The following is a 20,972-nucleotide window of genomic DNA, read 5'->3' as shown; positions in this document are numbered from 1 at the left end:
GATACTTTTCACTCATTCATTGTATCCGCTCGTCTAGACGCGACACATTTTTTCATTATCATTTATCGCCTTTTTCAATATCAATTATTAATTCATTCACTTTATCAACTTCTCACTTTAGATGAGTCAAATTCTATACCATATTTGTCTAAAATCCCATTTTACCCCTATGTTTAAAATATTTATACTACTATGTCTTCCAAAATATTAATTCTTATTTCTCAAATTTTCTAAAATACACATTTAGTAATATTATTTTTCGGAGCAATAAATATATTCCAACATACTCGAATATAAATTTGAGCTTTCATCGTTCAAACAACTCTCTCTACACACACCAACAACACAACTACTCCCTCAGTCACTTCTCTCTTTTACCCTTGTGCCTTGTCAAATTCAAACCCATTATGATATTTCTCTCTTCTTTTATGAGTGATTCTAGAAAACTCTCAATTTTAAGTTTCCCGAAAGTTTTAAAACACTTAAAATTGTGTTTTTTTAAAAAAAGTTTTAGAAAATTGAAATGCATTCCGGAAAATTCAAACTGAGTTCTCCAAAACACTTTTTTTTTTACAGAAAATATTATAGACAATAATTTATGTCAGAAAATTCAAATATGGGTGTCATTCAAATTTGAGTTTCACATCCAGTGGGTGTAATAGAATGTTTTCTAACCACAGATAAGCCAATACTTAGCATGAAGATCATCCAGTGGGTCTAACTTGTAAGCCAAATCTGCCTTAAATACAATTTACTGTGCCATGTCTTGCTAATGACGGAAGTGATTATTTGTAAGTTCAATATTTCATCAATCACCACACAGGCAAGCTGGTCAAACAAAGACTTGTATAGAAAGTGAAATGCTTATAATTACATTTTAATGGTACAAAAATGGAGATGGAGAAAGATCCTCCAGACAATAAATTTATCTACAAAAGTCGGCAAATATAAAGCCCACACTCATAATTATATCAAGAAAAAAAGAACCACCAAACAAAGAACACTTACAGTTACAGATGTTTCAGTTAACTATAGCCAAACACAACACAGCAACCAAGCAAACATGCATGGTAGAGGGACTGCCAATCCATTCAAGTGATGAACCCTATATTTAAAACCTTGGGTAATGTTCCCCAGTAAAAAAGGGATGCCTGAGCGCTTCATGAGCCTTCAGCCTGCTGATGGGGTCAAACCGAAGTAGACCCTGCAAGAGATCAAGAAGATCTCCGGCCGAGTGATCCACATGCTGCATCACGAGATTCTGGACAGAAAAAAAGAGCACTTAGAATGTTAGAAGAAAAGAGAAAATTCGCTAGATGACTAAAATATGTTACAGACAGGAAGACGGGGTAGTTTCAAGACAGCCTTGATGCTTTCTCGAGAGACTGCTCCTTCAGGCCAGTTAAGTCTACCCCTTCTGACATACTTCTCGGCGGGGCGGCTGTGCAAGAAAGCAAGACACATGAGCAGTTAGTTAAGAATATCAACAAACGAAACATTAAAGCAAACCAACAAAAACAATAATAATTTATTCATTTGGAATGTTGCGCACTCTGCTCTTTTCAACATGTGCTGAGGTATTGGGCCTAAAACCCTCTCCATCATGGCTAGATGCTCTAAATTCTCATGCGTCTGAAATAGGGCTTCTCCCTGAAATGAAGTTCATATCATTGCTCATGTAGTATATTTGGATCAAATTTTATGGCTTATGAATCACTATATTGATGAGCTCAACATACCGAGCACAACTCGACCAAAATGCAGCCAACACTCCATATATCACAAGGAAAACTCCAACCAAGTCCTAGAAACAAGTAAACAAGCTACAATTACTTTTGAACCATATCAAAAGAATAAAGCTGTACACAAGGTTTATATGAAAATCATAGGTGTAGTAGAGACAATATAAGCCATACTACCAAGAAACTAAGAGAAATAGAAACATACCAAGAATAACCTCAGGTGCCCTATAATGCCTTGTAGAGACAATATAGTTGTGATCTTGGTGCTCATAGGCAGTACTACCAAAATCAATAACCTTAATAGCACTTGACTTTGGCAGTCTCTTATAAGAGGTTCCTTCTCTTGGTGACCGGAACATGACCTGCAGTTTAAGATTTTGTGATAATTTGACAAAGCTTTTAACAAACTTTTAGGCATATGGTAAACATGAACCGTAGCTCCATTGTCACAAACACATTTTTGAAGAAATGAGAACACACAATCTAAAAATTGACCACAGAGAAAGCAGAAATACCTTGTAATCAGGCACTTTTACATATTCCGGGGAAATAAAAAGTATATTTTCAGGTTTCAAGTCAGTATGGATAAGGCGCAGATCATGCACAACTGCAAGTATAGCAACACACAGTCAACATGAATATATCATATAAAAATTGAACACCTTACTCACTTCTTTTCCAACTCTCACATGCGGGGGCAGAGGTGTGGTGAGATATCTATAGAAATTCACAATAAGTAAAATAGTTTTAAATGGTTTTGAAGAGTTATAGAAGTATTACTGGGAAAAAAGAATTGAACAGTTGAAGAAAATTTCATTGATTAAACCCCCCAAGTAATCCCCATTGGTTCATAACTTCCCTAAAGACGAGAGAAGAATGCCATAAGACTCTGGAGTTGGCCATCAACTTTGGAAATAATAGAAATAGTGAAAGTTACAATTACTCACATGCTACACATTCCAACAATTGTCTTCCTAGCTCACGTACAAGATCAACCGGAAATGGGCGATAATTGTTCTTCCGGAGAAAATCATATAAGCTTGGTCCAAGCATCTCAAATACCTGTAAGACCATTAGAATTTCACTGACAATTCATAACCCCCAGAATGTTTGTGAAGTTTGGAAATAATGTCATCATAAGTCAATTAGATACTCACAATACAAATATGGTTCCGGTAGTCAAACCAGTTGCGAATTTGAACACAGCTGCGTATGATAAAATGATTTAGAATTGGCACAAACTTCAAATCACAGCTAGTAGTATGTTATACACAGTAAAAGAGAACACTTACCGACTGCCATTCCTGTCATACTTCCCAAGCAACTGAAGTACATCAACTTCTAACATTGCTGCTTCACGATATTTTTTAACACTTCGCACAACTTTAATGGCAACCAGCTCCCTCATTTCTCTATCCCAACATTCCAAAACCTGACCAAATGTCCCTGCAAACATAGAACAGATAATCTAAGTAAGGATAAGACTGAAATTATATATATAAAAAAAATAGTATAAGAGAATTGAAGAACATAATTATGTATAATAATAACCTTCACCAATTTTCCTGAGGATCTTATCTGCAAGTATAGAAACAAAGACACATTAGGATTACATGAAATTTACAATGAATAAAAAATTAAGACATCAAAACAAATCCCTTACTTGTCAAGATTCCCAAGGACACTCCAATTTTTTTTTTAATAAGAAATTATGAGAAGAAAAATTATAAACAATTCTTAAATTAACATAAGATAAGATCCCAAGAGTTTTAAGTAAAGTTACATAATGAAGATGATAATCGTTTTATGGGGGGTAAATAATCATGCAACTTAACCAAACATCAGATATAGATTTTCAGCATGTATGTAATTTTTTTAATCCTTTCATAGAAAACGAGATAAATATACAACACAACAATCATGAATTATCATAAAATAGTTTTAAAAATAAAAAAGTGAATGTCGGAAAAGAGACAACAGATAGATAGATATATTATTTTAGAATGTTCAGCAAGCAGCATAAGTACGTTTAATGGAAAGAGAAAATGAAGAAAAGCTTTTCAATGGTGGTTAAATGCATTTACACCGAGAAGTTAAATTTTCTCCAAGCGCAAACACGTAATGTCCATCTTTGTCATCATCTCGCCATTGGGGAGAACCTTTTTCAGCCAATCCATTTATTGATAGACCACCATGGTCCGGAAGTACCCTCAGTGTTCCATAGCTTGTTGTCACATTAGCAAACTCTTGTCCACAATACATCCCCGAATGAGCCTACACAAGGTCACTTACTCATACTACACTACACAAACAGCAATTCAAAATGTATCCCCCCACCCTTTTTCTTTAAAAACCATTGATTTTTAAGAAAAAATTCTATAATCTGTAAAAATCATTTAAATGAACTTCTATAAGAAAAAAAAAATACACATAATGAATTATGCTACAAAAACATCATTAGACGCTAAGTATCAAATTGTACAATTTTTACAAACTAATAATAGGAAGACTCTCTTTTCAGCATCACAATAGATTCATAACAACATTTTTGCACAAAATTAACGATCAATTGAATATATAAAGTACATAGAACCGTTTTTCAGCTAATTAAATATGCATGATATGCACCACCAAAAAAACAACTCAATTTCCATTTTTTCTTAAAAAAAATTAAGCAGTATAAAACAGAACAGTGATCCCGGAATCAAAACAGATAGAATTATAATATTTTTCTACGAAATCGTGATGACGGCGAATTTTTCCCCAAAAAATATTTGTTTTTATAAAAAAGTCTAAGGAAGATAAAATTGATGATGGTGGAGAAATTGAAAGGTGTTACCTTTGAGTGGGTTTGAGGAAGATCCCAAGCCAATTTAGGTCTTTTTCGAGGACGTCGATCCATAGAAAACTCTGAAGCGTAATCCATTTCCATACAATGCGAAACCCTAATCCCAACTTGATCGATTGGAATTGGATTGAGCTATAGCTCTTGAGTCGTCGTGACAATGGAATCAGACCCAACATCATTCCTCATCCTGACTCGTCTCTACGTCGTTCGATTTCTTGATCATAGGTAAATCTTGGCCGTTCGTTTCTATATCCACTTTATGCTTCGTTTGGGGTGTTATTATTAGGCTTAATTATTATTACTCTCATCCCTCCCTCCCCCCCAAATTATATGTTACATAACCATTACATTCAAATTAAGAAATGTCATTAATATTGTATAGAGAATATAAACTAAAAATTATTTTATGAAAATATAGTCCATTATTAGTATGAAAATTATAAAATTATAATAATTGAAAAAAATAGTGCGATAAAGAGTAAATAATATAATAGAAAAATAAATATTAATAATTTGTTAATAATATAAAATAGTATATAATTTAAGATAAATATATTTTATTAGAATTACATATAATTTAAGATAAATATATTTTATTAGAATTACATATAATTTAACATAAATAATTTATTATTTTTTTCATAATTTTCTTTTCTGATAAGTTTTTAGTATATCTATTTACTTTTTGAGGTTTAAAAATAAATCATTTCGAATTTAAATTTTAATTAAATTTTCTTTCAATTGAATTTTAAATTATCAAACTTCTTTTATTTTAAATCACGAGAGTTAACACTAATAAAATAATATCATTTAACTTTTTTAAAAAATGTTATCTTGATTTTTTTAACTTTATTTTTCTTAACTCAAATTGACCTTATTTCTCAAAATCATTAAATCAATATAACAAAACTCTATGTATAACACTAACACGAAGCTGCAATCATAAGTAAATATTAGATTTTTTTTTTTAAGTTTCTTTCTTTTTTATTTATTTATTATTTATTAGAGTGATTTAAAATTATTATTCGGTTTAGAATCACTCTTTTTAAATTATTTTTCTTTTATTTTATCTAAATAAATAATTTTTACTTAAATTTAATTTTTTTAAATATTTTTTTATTGTGATTTTATCGTATGAATACACATTTCTTTATTAGTTTTTTCATGTTGATGTGGCAATTTCTCCATCTAGATGCGATGTTCATTTTGGTTCAGATTAACATAGTAGCTTGATCGATAACAAATTTTAATCAATGATTTTGACGGTGTCACGTTACGGATTCGAATGTATTTTTATTTTGGATACTCAAATATTATCATATTTATATATACATATTAGGTTTTGTGCTATAATACTATTTTAGACTATTAATTTGAATGTTTATAAGTTTGTTTGTTGATTCATCATTTTTATTTTTAGTAAATTTGAATTTGTATTATGTCTATTGATTTTATGATTTAAATGAATGATATTATTTTTTATAATAAAAAAAAAATACTACAAATTTTAAGTCCGGTTGCATCAACATTATTGTTTACTAGGGTCTAGACATGCATCTTCATATCCGTGTGATATTTTCTCTCCACCAATGTGTATATATATTTAGATTAAATATATTTTTAATTTTAGTTTTTAAAATAAAAATAAAAATATAATTTTTAGTTTATATAAAATAATCATGCATAAAGTTTTAATCTATAATATCAAATTAATATGTATTTTCAAATATATATTTTATAAATATATTTACAACAATATAAAAAAAATTAAAATGATAAGTGCAAAATTTTATTTATAAATTTACATTTTTCTTACTCGTTATCTTTTTCAAAATGGAGGTCTTATATCCTCGTTATGTATTAGATTGAATCATTGAGCCGTGCATGTGAACAATGATTTACCCAAAAATACTACATGCTCCTCTAGTCTTGATTCCACCCCATCTAACTGAAAACAACAATGAGTTAGGGAAACCACTCCAACCACCTTCAAGATTCATTAAATTCATTCTCAATATTGATTTATTACATTTTCACTCATGGTTGTAACTTGTATTCTTTAAATCTTATATAGGCAAATTTAACGTTTTCCTTTTTTCTTCATTGTTACTCAATGCTTTAGACTAAACCATTATTGTATCCAACCAAATCTTCACCGAACTCAACACCTAATAGGAGGAAGATGACAAAAGAAAAATCCGAAAATGAAAAAATGGAAACAATTACAGATCTTAGTCATTATCCATCGAGTCTATCGACATATTATGCAATTGTCCGGTTGCATCAACATTATTGTTTACTAGGGTCTAGACATGCATCTTCATATCCGTGTGATATTTTCTCTCCACCAATGTGTATATATATTTAGATTAAATATATTTTTAATTTTAGTTTTTAAAATAAAAATAAAAATATAATTTTTAGTTTATATAAAATAATCATGCATAAAGTTTTAATCTATAATATCAAATTAATATGTATTTTCAAATATATATTTTATAAATATATTTACAACAATATAAAAAAAATTAAAATGATAAGTGCAAAATTTTATTTATAAATTTACATTTTTCTTACTCGTTATCTTTTTCAAAATGGAGGTCTTATATCCTCGTTATGTATTAGATTGAATCATTGAGCCGTGCATGTGAACAATGATTTACCCAAAAATACTACATGCTCCTCTAGTCTTGATTCCACCCCATCTAACTGAAAACAACAATGAGTTAGGGAAACCACTCCAACCACCTTCAAGATTCATTAAATTCATTCTCAATATTGATTTATTACATTTTCACTCATGGTTGTAACTTGTATTCTTTAAATCTTATATAGGCAAATTTAACGTTTTCCTTTTTTCTTCATTGTTACTCAATGCTTTAGACTAAACCATTATTGTATCCAACCAAATCTTCACCGAACTCAACACCTAATAGGAGGAAGATGACAAAAGAAAAATCCGAAAATGAAAAAATGGAAACAATTACAGATCTTAGTCATTATCCATCGAGTCTATCGACATATTATGCAATTTATCTCTAAGAATTTCGACATTAAAAAATACTTTGTCAACATGCTCTCATTCTATGTAATTTCGTGGGAGTGACGTGGCATTGTTAATAGTGATTTGGTTACAATATTGCACCGTATTTAGTAGGAAGGATCGGTGGGGAAAATATATTGCATTCTTCCTTTTTAATAAATTGATAGAATAAGATTCCGTGTCAACTTTGTGATATATAAACACAATCATTAGTTTCTTGTTTATAAACACATTTAGAATATATATGGAGTAATGGATATACTCTTATATCTTTGTGAAAAATATGTTCTATGTTTATTGTTGTGTCCTTCTCAAACATAATATGATATAATCCAAATAATAAATATATATGAAAATAGTAGGAGAGAAACTTCTCACACATTATCTCACTTAGAAGACATGTGTAACATAAAAAAATGAAACTTGTTTGAAGTGAAAAAACTAAAGCATGCAGTTGACTTGACCTTGTTGTTGGGTTCCTTGTACAAACACTCTTCATTTCATTCACTTGCAATTTCCTGTTGTAACAATGCATCTGCAGGTATATGAATACGTCACTCTCTTTCTTACTCTAATGACCTAGAAATTTCCCTCTCCAATCATGCCTTCAAATTCAATACTTGTTTCCTTTTATCCCCAAAATAAATAAATAAGGAAAATTTACCTATTACCCATTTGTGTTGTTAGTTAAAGTTTCTAACTTTTTTCCTTATTTGGTTATTCTACTTTGATTTCTCAGCCAAGTTTATAAAAACAATATTTATGTATATGTTTTGGATTTGGATTTGGAATTGCAGCTAGAAACTTGGACAGCTTTGGTTGCAATTTTGTGTTTACTTGGTTTTATTCTGAAGGAGATTCTTATGGGAGGGAATAGTTCAAAAGGGTCACCTAGAAGGAGACATGTTCCTAACTCATATGAGTCTTCAGGTTCTTCTTCATCTTCATGGGATAATAATAACTATGGTGGTGGATATCCACCACACCCTCAACAGAGTTCATATCAAACACCTCATCATCAGTTTGCATCTGCTTCAGCTCCATTATATGAGTACTCACAGCCAAAAAAGAAGTTAGATAGGAGGTATTCAAGGATAGCTGATAATTACCGTTCATTGGATGAGGTAATGATTAGATTATACTATATCATTGCATGGAACAGTTTTTTTCTTTCTTTATATGTATGAGGAAGTGTTTGATTTTTTTGGATTTTGTTTGTCATTATCAATTAGCCTTTGTTTGTTGGTGGGGTTTTAATGGGGCCAGACACTGTTATTTTTATTGACTTGAACAAACTCTTTGGGGTGTGATAATAATGTGAATGCAACAAATATAAACTTCAGGTTTAGATTTAAAAGGGGGAAAAAAGAAGAAAAAACTGAGATAAAAAGGGGACCAATTTAATTAATGCATCTTTGGATTGATGGTGAGTTTGGCAGAATTATGGCATGCCACTGTGAAATTGGCAAAAACTACACTTTGGGTAAAAGGCAGATGTTCTGAGTTATATGTCTGAAATCAGAGTTCACTTTTCTGCCATTTAAGCAATAAGGAATGAAATATTTAAGCTTTTAATTATTTGTAGTAAAATTTGGAGGTGTGTAAGTAAACAGCTTAACTATAAGAAAATGAAGTTCCTATCATATGATAACTTATGTATAAGTTGTTTTTATAATCAACAATAAGAAAATGAAGATAAACTTGCGTAAGTTTTGTATAAGTTGTTTTGATTAGTTATCACGAAGAGTTTATGAAAATAAACTGAAACAATTTTTTTTCCTAGTAGATATTATAAATATCTATATTTTGCCTGTCAAAGGAAACTGTCTTGTGAACATAAAAATGAAAAGAAACAGAAAACAAACGTGTCTTTATGTTGCATTGAGTAAACTAATGCATATGCAGTGAGGTTGGTTTAAGATATGTACAAGAAATCTTGTACAGAACTATTAATAGCTCAAGACTTCTATTCTTAAAGTTGATATGTCTGCGCTAAAACATCATGTTTTGGTTATATGTTAATAATTCATTGAGCATTTCAACCAAAATTAACTGTTTTGCAACTCCATTGAAAAATTACACATTATTATTGCCAAATAATGAAGTGAGTTGAACACAGGTTACTACTGCTCTTGCAAATGCTGGGCTGGAATCTTCTAATCTCATTGTGGGCATTGATTTCACTAAGAGCAATGAGTGGACAGGTTTTTCTCTTACTCACATTTTCATGCTTGAATCTTTTGTTGTGAATTTTAGGGCTAATATATATATTTCACTTTATTAGGGAAGAGGTCGTTCAATCGGAAAAGTTTACATCACACTGGAAGTGGTCAAAACCCTTACGAACAAGCAATCTCTATTATTGGGAAAACTTTATCTACTTTTGATGAAGATAACTTGATTCCATGTTTTGGATTCGGAGATGGTAACAACGGATGCGAAACTAAATGCCTTTTCCAATGTAGTTTTTTTATTTCCTTTCCAAGTTGCAAACATGTTTATTTACTTGCTGTCCATTATTTGTCAGCGTCGACACATGATCAAGATGTATTTAGCTTCTATTCAGAAGAGAGGTTATGCAATGGGTTTGAGGAAGTTTTGGCGCGATACAGAGAAATTGTTCCTCATCTCAAACTTGCAGGTGTTTGCCATTATCACCCTATTATTTTTGAATATTTTCTAAGAGATGTGTTATTTTGGCACGAAATGGAACATCTATTTGTATTGTGGATGCTGTTGATATACATAATTAATTACATTCAGTGGATGATTAATAGATATAACAGTGTCACAAATCATTTAATTATCCATTGAACACAATAAACTACAATTTGGAACGTCATTAATCACAATTTTCATGTATATATTTGAACACAAATTGTGGTTATCGGATATCATGCATACTTAAACACCTAAAAAATTGCGGTTTTGACGTTTAAAATTGTGGTTAATTACGTTCGACCGGACGATTAATGAGTTGTGATACCTTGCTATATTCACTAATCATACATTGAACGTAACTATTCCTTTTTTTTTCTTCAAAATTTGTTGTCAAAATATGATTTCTGTTTTTTTACTTAGGCACGTTATAAATTGTTGCATTTATAAAACAGGACCTACCTCATTTGCCCCTTGTATTGAAATGGCTATGACTATTGTTGAACAAAGTGCTGGTCAATATCACGTCCTGCTACTAATTGCAGATGGACAGGTAATTCTTTAATTCATATCTCACACTGTTTTCATGGCTATTTTAAGTACTTTGTTTACTTTGATTCTTTATCAATCATCTTAACTTTCGTATATAAATGAAGAAATTGCGCGCAATGCTGTGTTGTACCATGTTAGGATAGTCTCGGTGGTTCCCTTGGAAATGCTAACAATATCTACCATAGGTCATAATATTGCACACAACATCTTATTTAGTTGCAATAGAAAGCCAAATGCCTGCAATTCTGCAATGCTTTAATGAATGATATTAGTCTATTGTAGATAGTCATTGTTTTTTCCTAGTGTTATGGCTTCAAAACTAATGCTCAGAATGTTGCTGCAGGTGACCAGAAGCATCGATACAGAACATGGCCACCTAAGTCCACAGGAACAGAAGACAATAAACGCAATCGTAAAAGCCAGGTAATGTTTTAGTTTTCTTTCATGTGGAGACCACCATTCGGCATTCTTATACTCTTTCTAAATTGCAGTGAGTATCCACTGTCAATAGTTTTGGTAGGAGTTGGAGATGGACCGTGGGATATGATGAGGGAATTCGATGATAACATCCCATCTCGATCATTTGACAATTTTCAGGTTTGGTGTAATTCACTTAACCTTTTAAACTTGCCATATATAAAAGATTAATCTTCCTATTATGCTGAAATGTGATAATTTTGTTTGTGGATGGATAGTTTGTGAATTTTACCGAGATAATGTCAAAGAATGTAAATCCAAGCCGAAAAGAGACAGAATTTGCGCTTGCAGCTTTGATGGAGATACCTTCTCAATATAAGGCAACCATAGAGCTTGGCTTATTAGGGTACAAAATACTAAATATGGCACTTCAAATTTTTTGAGGCAGGGTTTATCTGGTGTAATAACTTATAACTGAATTTGAAAATCTCATGTCTTCATTGGTAAACGTAGTGCACGGAGGGGACATTCACCGGATAGGGTTCCTCTACCCGCTCCACTTTATAATAGGACTTCTTCGAACATCAGCGGAAAATCTTTTCGGTCAAACAGTTTTCAGCAGAATGTACCTAAGAATACTGGTTATGACAGCAATGTGAACACTGAACCATCTTCAAGCTCTTTACATGATAATAAGGTAATGAGACCTTTCTTTCCATTGTACGAAACACCTTTTTCTTTAATCTTAATGTCATCATAACCACTCACGATCATTTCTATCTCACTTTCAATAGTAATAGTGGTTTACATATGACATGGTTGACAACAGGTTTGCCCCATTTGTCTCACCGATGCGAAGGATATGGCATTTGGTTGTGGGCATCAGGTAACCAATTTAACTACATGCTGCTAATTATTATCCTTTGATCTAATTACATATTACTTAGTTATTTCCTTTCTCATTTGTATTTCCTCACATGGCAGACTTGTTGTGGATGTGGAGAAGACCTACAATTCTGTCCCATTTGCCGGAGCACAATAAATACTAAGATAAAGCTTTACTAGCTGATTATGATGCGTACTGGCTTTCAGTGAAAATTTCATTCATTGTCGGAATAAGGTTAGTCATCAAAGTTTGATAAGGTTAGAACATCAGAGTGAGGAAGTGTTTTTTGTATATAGAAAGAATAAAAGAATGAGCCTTACCCTTTTGTATATATGTCCCTGTCCTCTTGTGTGCACTGAAGGCATCATGTTATTAAGCAAACTCTGTAAAAATTGTCCGGATTGTTTCAATGAACACTTTTTTTTTGTTTCTTTCTATAAAGCATATTTTGATTTGATCTTCAGCTGAGAAAAAAATATTGTAAACTGACCTTGTAATTTTAACACGATAAGCTAACAAAGGTAAATACATTTTTACTTGTTAACTTAATGAATAAGCTTAGCTTGATAAATAACAATGTGGTTGCTTATCCTGGAATGATGCGTATCATACTTAAGTTCCAGCATGGCCATATCCAAGTGCTATGTATAAATTCATGCTATGTATTCGATCCTCCAAATGGACTTGATATAAATTCATGCTATGTATAATTTTGTAGAGCTTGTTCACATAACTTTACAAGATACAGACTAGTACTCAAACTGTCACCTGCCTAAATAAAAAGCAACGACCTTTAACGTAAACTAACAAATACGTTCTGATATGGGTTATATTGCAAGGCAAAAAGACGGAAATAGAAATTTCCAAGTAAAGACGCCTTCCTTCATTCTTTCCACTAGATTACATCAGTTTTAAATTTCTCATGCTTAAATGGAAAAATAACATAGTTTGACAAAATTACAAGACCAATGATTGGGTGACAACACAACGACTGAAATAAGCAGCTCCTGTATAAAAAAAAAATCCTGAGAAAATCTACCGCCTCAATGGATGAAATCATCCCATCCTGGTAGTCTCTTAAGGACCCTCCTAGGCCTGTTTCGTTGAGCAAAACCAGCACCTGCTGCCTCGCATTCGTTTGGTTCTGTTTACTGGGCCTATGGTTCCAACGCCCGTGATAACGTATTTGACTGCAAGTTTCTTCCTTCTGGCACTTGAAGAAACTTTTTATCTTCTATATAAGCCTGTATATCTGTAACAGTCTTCATCAATTCTGGTACATTGTGTGATTTTAGCTCAACTAAAAAGTTGTTTGAGATGACGTTCAACATCTTTAGGAACTGAGATTTATATCTTTTAAATAGAGCATATCCAGCAATCTGAGGACAAAATAGAATTAGTTAACCTTAGAAGATCCATATCAAAAAACTAACATTTTGCATTACTTACTTGCAAGAATGCATTGAGCGAAACAGCTGTATATTGATTGGCTGGTAGAGCATTCAACAACCTTGCAAGCCACGCCCAACCTTCTTGCAAGCCGTGCAAATTTTGAATGTTTGGAATTTCCGTCTGCCAAAACAATCATGGTCAGCAGCTCAATCAGTGAGATGAAAAGAGTATAGTCAACCAAATTACAAATATTGTCCATGTTAATTTGTCAAAATCTCGAGAATATTGTGACAGACCTGAACCATTGCACCGTACACCGTCATATATGATTCAAGCCGCTTTAAATAATCTTCTGTACTCTCTAATTTTCCATCTTCTTCTCGATAACCAATACTTCTGAAGTATGCCTCTTTTGATTGAAAGATAGACTGAGGGGGTAAAATAAAGAATCCAAATTCAATAGCATCAGTACCCCCCACGTTGGTGGAATCATATTTGCAGAACAAGTGCGTGAGCATAATATCAGAATAAACAATTACAGCAAATTTTTACATTGTGGCAGTTGAAGCACAACCATATAGCTTATTTGACGTAGATAAAATGCGCTCAAACCTTTTATTTAGGCAAAATGTGACATGAAAACAAAATTATTGCAGCAAATTAACTATTTTTCGCTTAAAATTCACTGGCTCCTCAACAAAACAATTGCTCCTTAATATGAGGCTAAGAGGCTAGACAGGAAAATATATCTTTTAGTAATTTTTTCAAGATCTATCAAGTTACCTTTTTATAAACCATGTGCTTCGGGACGGTGTATAAGCAGGTACTATGAAGCTCGGCCAGTAAAATATCCATTACAAATGGGACCTGTCTTGCAAATGATAAACAGTCTAAGCCAAAAACAAATAAAAATTATAAAAAAAAAATAAAACAAAAATTTGTATTCATTCTATGCTTCTTTGAAGGCTTAATTATATACCATCCTAAGTCCTTAGTAAGCCAAGAGGCTAGTGATTAAACACGGTGTACCTGAGATGTAATGAGAACAATGACATAGGCAATTGCAAAGGTGGCACTACCAGGGTTTGTACATGATGAAATAACCTGTAAAGTATGATGTCAGTAATCACAACTACATTTTTAACAGCCATGGATGGGTAACATAATTCTACCATTTCTTGCTAGTTTTTGTTCATCATTTGGAGCATTTGAAGCCAGTTACATGGATTTCAGCCAACATTTTATTTAATCAGAAATATTTTCATTTAATTGAAGCCACGTGTTATTTTCATTTGATATCAACTTTTTCTAATGTCAAATTTCTCATTTTATAAATATTCATTTAATTGTGAAACATTCCATATTCAGTCTTAAATTGATCTAAATAAATAAACCACAAACCATCCTAAAAAATTGATGTTATTAGGTGAAGACACGTGAATAAAAATTTATACTTTGTCCTTTATTTGCTACCTTTCATATACTATTAACTGATGCAAAAAAAAAATCTACAATAAATAACTAAGCCCAGTTTAAAGATTAGTTTATTGTTCCTGTTATGCTCTTTGTTCTAATCAAATAAAGCAGAAAAATATTATGTCAATGGAATCACCAAAAATATTAAATTACCTTTTTAACAAATATCTCAACACTGAATGATTGAGGACATTGACGATCATTCAAAAGTTTAATGAGTTCACTTGCTTTTGATCTGCAGAATGGCCAAAAGAGTAAATATGCATGAAATGCTATTGTTAATATCTTATTTAAGGATTTAGATCCTTTAGGACATAAAATTTTCCGCTTAAAAAAATCAAATGTACAAGTAAGAATGATATATTGACAACAGCATTATACATTTGTGAAATTTATATATTTACTTCACCTAACATTGTCGCTTATTCCCCTTATTTGCCTTATATTCCGGGAAATATGACTCTCATGGCTGGTATAATCCTGAACAGATGTTGACACATAAACAATAACTGTTTAGAACTTGATCTAATAAATTGAGAGCCTTAAGACAAAGGTGTCCAATTTCTGTTTAACAATACCTGTTTTGAACTTGATCTTATAACTTGGTTTCTCTCATACAGCTCTTTCAGTTTCTGTAGCCTCCCATTCTCTAGATTTAAAGCATTTGCAGCAGCGCGATATACATAACCTAAAGATTGTATAGGTCAGTTAAATCTCAGATCATAAAACAATAAAATAAAAACTAAAAAACAATACATAGATCTAGACATGCACATGGAGAAGAATCTAGGGGTAAGAGTGAAATGGAAATTATTGTTAAACTCCTCTAAAGCATGGGTACTTGTAAAATGGTAAAGTACTCATATCGGGTATGTATCTTGTACCGGTACACGTGCAGTACTCTTGGGATTGAAAAAACAGGTGAACAACTTCAAGATATACAACAATTCTTATGTGGAAGAATCAGATCGCATATAAAATCTACATAGAATTTTTTTTTTTAAAATGTGAACAAAAACAACTCAATATGAGATAATATATAAATCTAACTTTAATTTTTACTCCTTCTACTCAAATTCATAAAAATTTAGTTTTAAAGGTATCGACTGAATACAGTTTTATGTACGTTTGACCTATGCGGAGAGCAAGAGTAACTTTTGTGATAATGTTTGTAACAAAAGGAACGTTTATTTTACATGATCTATCGACCTTTTGAGCACGAACTATTAGTCTTCATTATCATTGATGCAGTATTAGTTGCTATGAAAATTTCACAACTTTTAAATATATCTTTTTAAGATATGCGAAAAAAAAGATAGAGACCAATTATAATAGCCTGAGAAAAAGATACTTAAGATGTTTGAAACATAAATAAATATATTTAGGTATTCTTGAAATTAATACATCCTATTACGAAATGTAAATTATTTTAAATGAATATATATTTATTTTAAATCCCTCTGCATCCATGCAAGGGATTCAACCACGTGAATTTATCAAGTAACACCAATGGAACCAGAGCCTTGAAACTTTAGAATGTGGCTCAATAATCCAATGCCTTTTTTAAAAACAAAACAGTCAAATCAAGATGAAAGAACTGAAAATACTTCAAAACAAAAAATAAATAAAGTGAATAGTGGGGAACTTTTCTACTCAGCAACGTGGTGAATGAAGATAATATAGGAGATTTGTAATTATTAATTAATGACAGCAAAGTTGTTGCTCATGAAATAAATATTGAAGAGACAAGGAAGTGGATAACTAGTTTCACCAGTATAGAAATGTAGAGAGAAACAACCTAAAAAACTAAATGGTAGTAAAAAAGAGAAGGCAAGCCTTCTGGCATGTTGGGTGTGGAGAAACGGGTAAAGAGCAAAAATGGCATTGAAAAGATATAGTCTAAATGTGATAAAAAACTGAAAAAAGAAAAGCCATACCGGACTCCTTGGTTTCAGTATTTGATATACTTGATCGATCTTGGGTCATTCCAGAAGTAACCGTATTGGAACTTCCTATGGCATTCTTTTCTGCTCTTCTTTCAGCTTCTGCTGCTGCTCTTTTTTCAGCTTCCATGGCTGCCTTTGTTTTAGCTTCCATTGCTGCTTTTCTCTCAGCTTCCAATGCAGCTCGCTTTGCTTCCTCAGCTTTAAGTTTGGCCTGCACCCACAAAATTTAAATATCGTGAATGAATGGCCATTTGAGCTTAATAGAAGCTTAGTAGCAAAAATGTATGCTTCAATTACCATTAACAAAACCCATATAGTGGTGGACATGCGAATATGGGCGAATTACTAACAAGTCTTAGGCTAGTAAAGTGAATAGGCCAGACCAATGCATCGATAAATTTATGTGTGGCAGTTTAGAACTCTCCAAACATTACTTTTAAAAATGAAGAAAAAAGTAACCCAACACTTCACTTTGTAGTTGTAAACAGGATGATAACTAGAAATGAAATTTGAAGTCGGTACATGTATAACTTTTTCCATATAACACTAAAAATAAAATATAATGGTACCTCTGCTTCAGCTTTAGCCTTTTCTTGCTGTTGCCTTTCCTCTTGCAAAGCAACCTTTCTCTTGGCTTCTTCATATGCTGCATCGTTTCTTATTTTCCTTTCTTCTATTTGTGATCTGAGTTCACGATCCCGTTGAACAGCTGTCAAGTGATTATCAAGAGCTTCTGCACTACAAAAAGTTGGGAGATGTCAATCATCAGTTTCTTCGTTTTCAACTTTTCAACTAGTTCAAACAAAGCAACTATCAAACAAAAGAATGAAAGAGCAAGTCTAGTAGAAAATATGCTGCATATGTCAAATTTTAGTAATCAAAATGGGAAATAGAATCAACATCAAATCACAATCAAGTTCAATATTCATACAAATGAATTCATAACGATTCCCCAACTTTAAATTAATGTGCATCATAATGGATTGTCTTCCTGCTATAAAGCATAAGCAAACCAATCACGTATCCATCCTTTCACCAATATATATCGAAGAGAATTGAAAAAAAAATATAATGCCCCCACCTCACTCAAACAAATGGTAAAAATTGTATAACAGATCTCTACAAGTAGTGGTGCAACAGCAAAAGCATTGTCATGCAAAATAACCCATTATTTGAACCTCTCATAAAGCACATTAAGATCATAGACAATTCTAGAGGAGCCTGCAATTCATAGTCAATGCTTACATTTAAGTCTCACTAGATAAAAATATGTTGTAGAATGAAGGAGTCATGTTGCCTAAAAAAAAAGAGAGAAAAGGGCTGGACAAGACAATGCAGTCTTACATTTGGCGCTGATATTGAGTGTCAAACTTTTTATCCAACTCCTGCCTTGTTTCTTTGTATTTCTCAACTCGAAGAAGGGAAGAAGTAGAGTTCTGACTTTCATTCAGTAGAGCTGTTTCCAATTCTGAGATCTTATTCCTAATTTCATCCTGTGAATTCAGAAGATTAGAAACAATTGTTATACAGCACAAAACAAATTATGTAATTTGCTATAAGTTATATGTCAATCAAGAATGACTAGCTATTCAATTTGTAACAGACAAGTCAAATTAGAAACAAGTGCATTGGTATTAATAGGATCACTCACCTTAATCCTCAATTGATGTTCATGTGTCAACTCAATCAAAGCACCTTCTACCTCCCCAACTTTATCCATCAAGTAAGGTTGCAATTCAAAAGTGGGGTTAACATCGGAATTGTCAGAATCATCACTGTCACTGAAACACCGAAAAAAATGACTATTATTATCAAATAAATAAAAAATGGAAATATGAAGATACCATTGTTAAATCAAAAGAGAGAATGGTCCAATATTGGCTTTATCATGATTTGAAATACAAGAATAAAGTTGTGGTTCACAAAATAGGCACCTCAGATAAAGTTCATCGCAAGTGAAGCGTTTGCCAGTGCTTGCTAGTACTAATGCTTTGTCATCATCATCCTCGCTCTCTGTCTCATACTCAGGGGCACGAAATACGAAACTTCTACCTTTCTCAACTTCTTTCTCAGCAGATAAGATAAGCCTAAAAAAATCCACACAATTCAACATAATCAAAATGTTTTTTTTTACTAACTCATAATAAAAAATATTGATAGCCACAAATGCGACTACACAAACGGAAAGTGCACCAGTTGTATCAAGAATTAAAATGATAAGTAAGACCACTGCCACATGAATTGCTTTTCAACATTAACTACTACAAAGGTGTTGTTCCATTGAAGGAGACAATGGAGTAACATTGTGATAAGAAAAATACAGTAAAATAAGATGATGCAAACATAAAAGATAATGCTAACATAACAAAGTGATTTTCACAAAAACTTGGTGTTCAAAAACACAAAGCAAAAAAATACAATGATCAAGTGATTAGGGTTTGGAATATCTCTAGTTGCAACTAATTTAACGTTTTCAACTATTCCAGTAATTCAGAGTTAAACGCTACTAAAATAATTCAAGTTTAAAAAGCTGTTCCTTAAGCAACAAAAGACTGTAATATCTTAGATGATTGAAGTACCTTGATGTAGTTTTATGAGAATGCAAAGGTTCAGTGGAAGAAGTGGCGGCAAGTTTGTTTTCCAAAGCATTGAGCTCCGAGACAAGAGCATCAAAGCTCCAATCAGGTTCAGGATCAGCAGTAATGCCATCCAATTTCAGAGCTCCCCTACAAATTCAAATTGAAATTCGAATCTATGAATAAGAAACAAAACTATTGAATTGAAGCATCTTAGTGAGAATGTTCGGTTAAAAAAAAAAGAACTTAAAACTTACATTGTTTGAGATTTGGACGCGGTTAAATAAAAGGGAATTTTTGGCCCCTTTTGCCGCGGAGGGGAAATAAAAGGGAATTAAAAAGAATTTGAGAGGAAATAATTAGAGTTTGAAGTGAAGGCAGAATAGAATAGAATAGAATAGCAACGGGAGGAAATAATATGATGCAATTGCAAGGGAAGAGGTTGAGCTTTACAACTAATTTTTTAATGCCGAGTATCGGTTTCGGGCTTATTTTTATCAACTATCCAAACCCGACTCAATAATTTACTGACACCCGTCAATCAATCGATTTTTACATAGTTTTTTTTTTTTTTTTAAATTATACAAGTGCATTAACTCCGGTGATCTACTTTTTTTTTATGGGTTTTTATTTTTATATTTATTTAAAAATATATATATTAGACTTCTAATATATTTGTCATGTTTAAATAGATTTTTATTAAATTGGTGATGTAATGATTTAATAATATTTAGAGACTTTTCATGGTGATGTAATGATTTAATAATATTTAGAGACTTTTCTTAAAAAATATGATTTCTTTTATATTTAGGATAATTGGAGTTTACAAATTCAAATAATTATATTATTTTTTTATTTGTGCGCGACCATTTAAACTCGTATATCCTAAAAAATTGTTTTTTGCTCGTATATATCCATAGTTTGTGTTTTTTCAGCTCAATTCATTTTGTTCAATCTCAAATATGTAAATATATCATATAATTTTGTTGAAATAAATAAATATATCATGTAATGTAACATATTATCCATAAATTATTATTGTCTATGACTTTAAATTAAAATTAATAATAGTTAAAATCTAACATTTTTAATGGTAATTACAATTAACTGATTTACTGACGTAAAATTTTTTTTATCAATATAATTATATAAATTAAATATATTTGGACGGAATTTTTTAAAGATCTATTAGATCAATAGATCTAGGTTAAAAATCAAATTTGAAATGGAATGGTTCATTTAATTTCGTTGATGCATATTCATATATATAATATTATGTAAAATGACATTTTTTTTACAAAATGTGTATTATTACAAGCTAACTGATATTAAAATATAAAACATGAAACATATTAAAAATACTTAATTGATATGCACTAACAAAAATATTTAAGTGTTAGTTGATAATAGTATGTCTCTCTTTAAAATAGTTTGTC

At 31.6% G+C, this 20,972-nt stretch overlaps 3 protein-coding genes across 5 annotated transcripts; 1 reads left to right on the top strand and 2 right to left on the bottom strand.

Annotated features, from left to right (window-relative positions):
- Window positions 1–829: 829 nt before the first annotated feature.
- On the bottom strand, window positions 830–4,818 carry LOC101508468 (serine/threonine-protein kinase AFC1-like). 3 transcript variants are annotated; one of them, XM_004502325.4, is made up of 12 exons: window positions 4,582–4,818; window positions 3,827–4,016; window positions 3,294–3,320; window positions 3,035–3,188; window positions 2,900–2,948; window positions 2,690–2,804; window positions 2,258–2,349; window positions 1,948–2,104; window positions 1,740–1,804; window positions 1,553–1,650; window positions 1,339–1,441; window positions 830–1,261 (listed from the first exon to the last, which is right to left on the bottom strand). In XM_004502325.4, the coding sequence occupies exons 1-12, from the start codon at window positions 4,672–4,674 to the stop codon at window positions 1,112–1,114; spliced, it is 1,293 nt and encodes a 430-aa protein (XP_004502382.1). In that variant the 5' UTR covers window positions 4,675–4,818; the 3' UTR covers window positions 830–1,111. The 3 variants fall into 3 exon arrangements, with proteins under 3 accessions (XP_004502382.1, XP_027190901.1, XP_027190900.1); XM_027335100.2 differs by lacking the exon at window positions 3,827–4,016 and having other exon boundaries at window positions 4,582–4,723; XM_027335099.2 differs by lacking the exon at window positions 4,582–4,818 and having other exon boundaries at window positions 3,770–3,856.
- Window positions 4,819–7,890: 3,072 nt separating this feature from the next.
- Window positions 7,891–12,577, top strand: LOC101508774 (E3 ubiquitin-protein ligase RGLG5-like). Its single transcript, XM_004502327.4, has 12 exons — window positions 7,891–8,174; window positions 8,431–8,757; window positions 9,753–9,837; window positions 9,918–10,058; window positions 10,161–10,274; window positions 10,747–10,844; window positions 11,187–11,266; window positions 11,335–11,440; window positions 11,539–11,666; window positions 11,774–11,957; window positions 12,090–12,146; window positions 12,245–12,577. Exons 1-12 carry the CDS (start codon window positions 8,163–8,165, stop codon window positions 12,323–12,325), a joined length of 1,413 nt encoding a protein of 470 aa, XP_004502384.1. The 5' UTR covers window positions 7,891–8,162; the 3' UTR covers window positions 12,326–12,577.
- A 253-nt stretch (window positions 12,578–12,830) lies between these two features.
- LOC101508148 (mRNA export factor GLE1) lies at window positions 12,831–19,981 on the bottom strand. The gene is made up of 15 exons (XM_004502324.4): window positions 19,794–19,981; window positions 19,540–19,686; window positions 18,895–19,047; window positions 18,612–18,741; window positions 18,305–18,453; window positions 17,530–17,698; window positions 16,952–17,171; window positions 15,593–15,702; window positions 15,424–15,494; window positions 15,168–15,249; window positions 14,568–14,642; window positions 14,322–14,405; window positions 13,835–13,966; window positions 13,596–13,718; window positions 12,831–13,525 (listed from the first exon to the last, which is right to left on the bottom strand). Coding segments are annotated over exons 1-15 (1,869 nt in total). The 5' UTR covers window positions 19,796–19,981; the 3' UTR covers window positions 12,831–13,303.
- Window positions 19,982–20,972: the final 991 nt, after the last annotated feature.

Source organism: Cicer arietinum, chromosome 5, assembly GCF_000331145.2.
Source record: "Cicer arietinum cultivar CDC Frontier isolate Library 1 chromosome 5, Cicar.CDCFrontier_v2.0, whole genome shotgun sequence".
NCBI lineage: Eukaryota > Viridiplantae > Streptophyta > Magnoliopsida > Fabales > Fabaceae > Cicer > Cicer arietinum.
The sequence above is the reverse complement of the archived record's forward strand: the minus strand, read 5'-3'. Positions and strand labels throughout refer to the sequence as shown.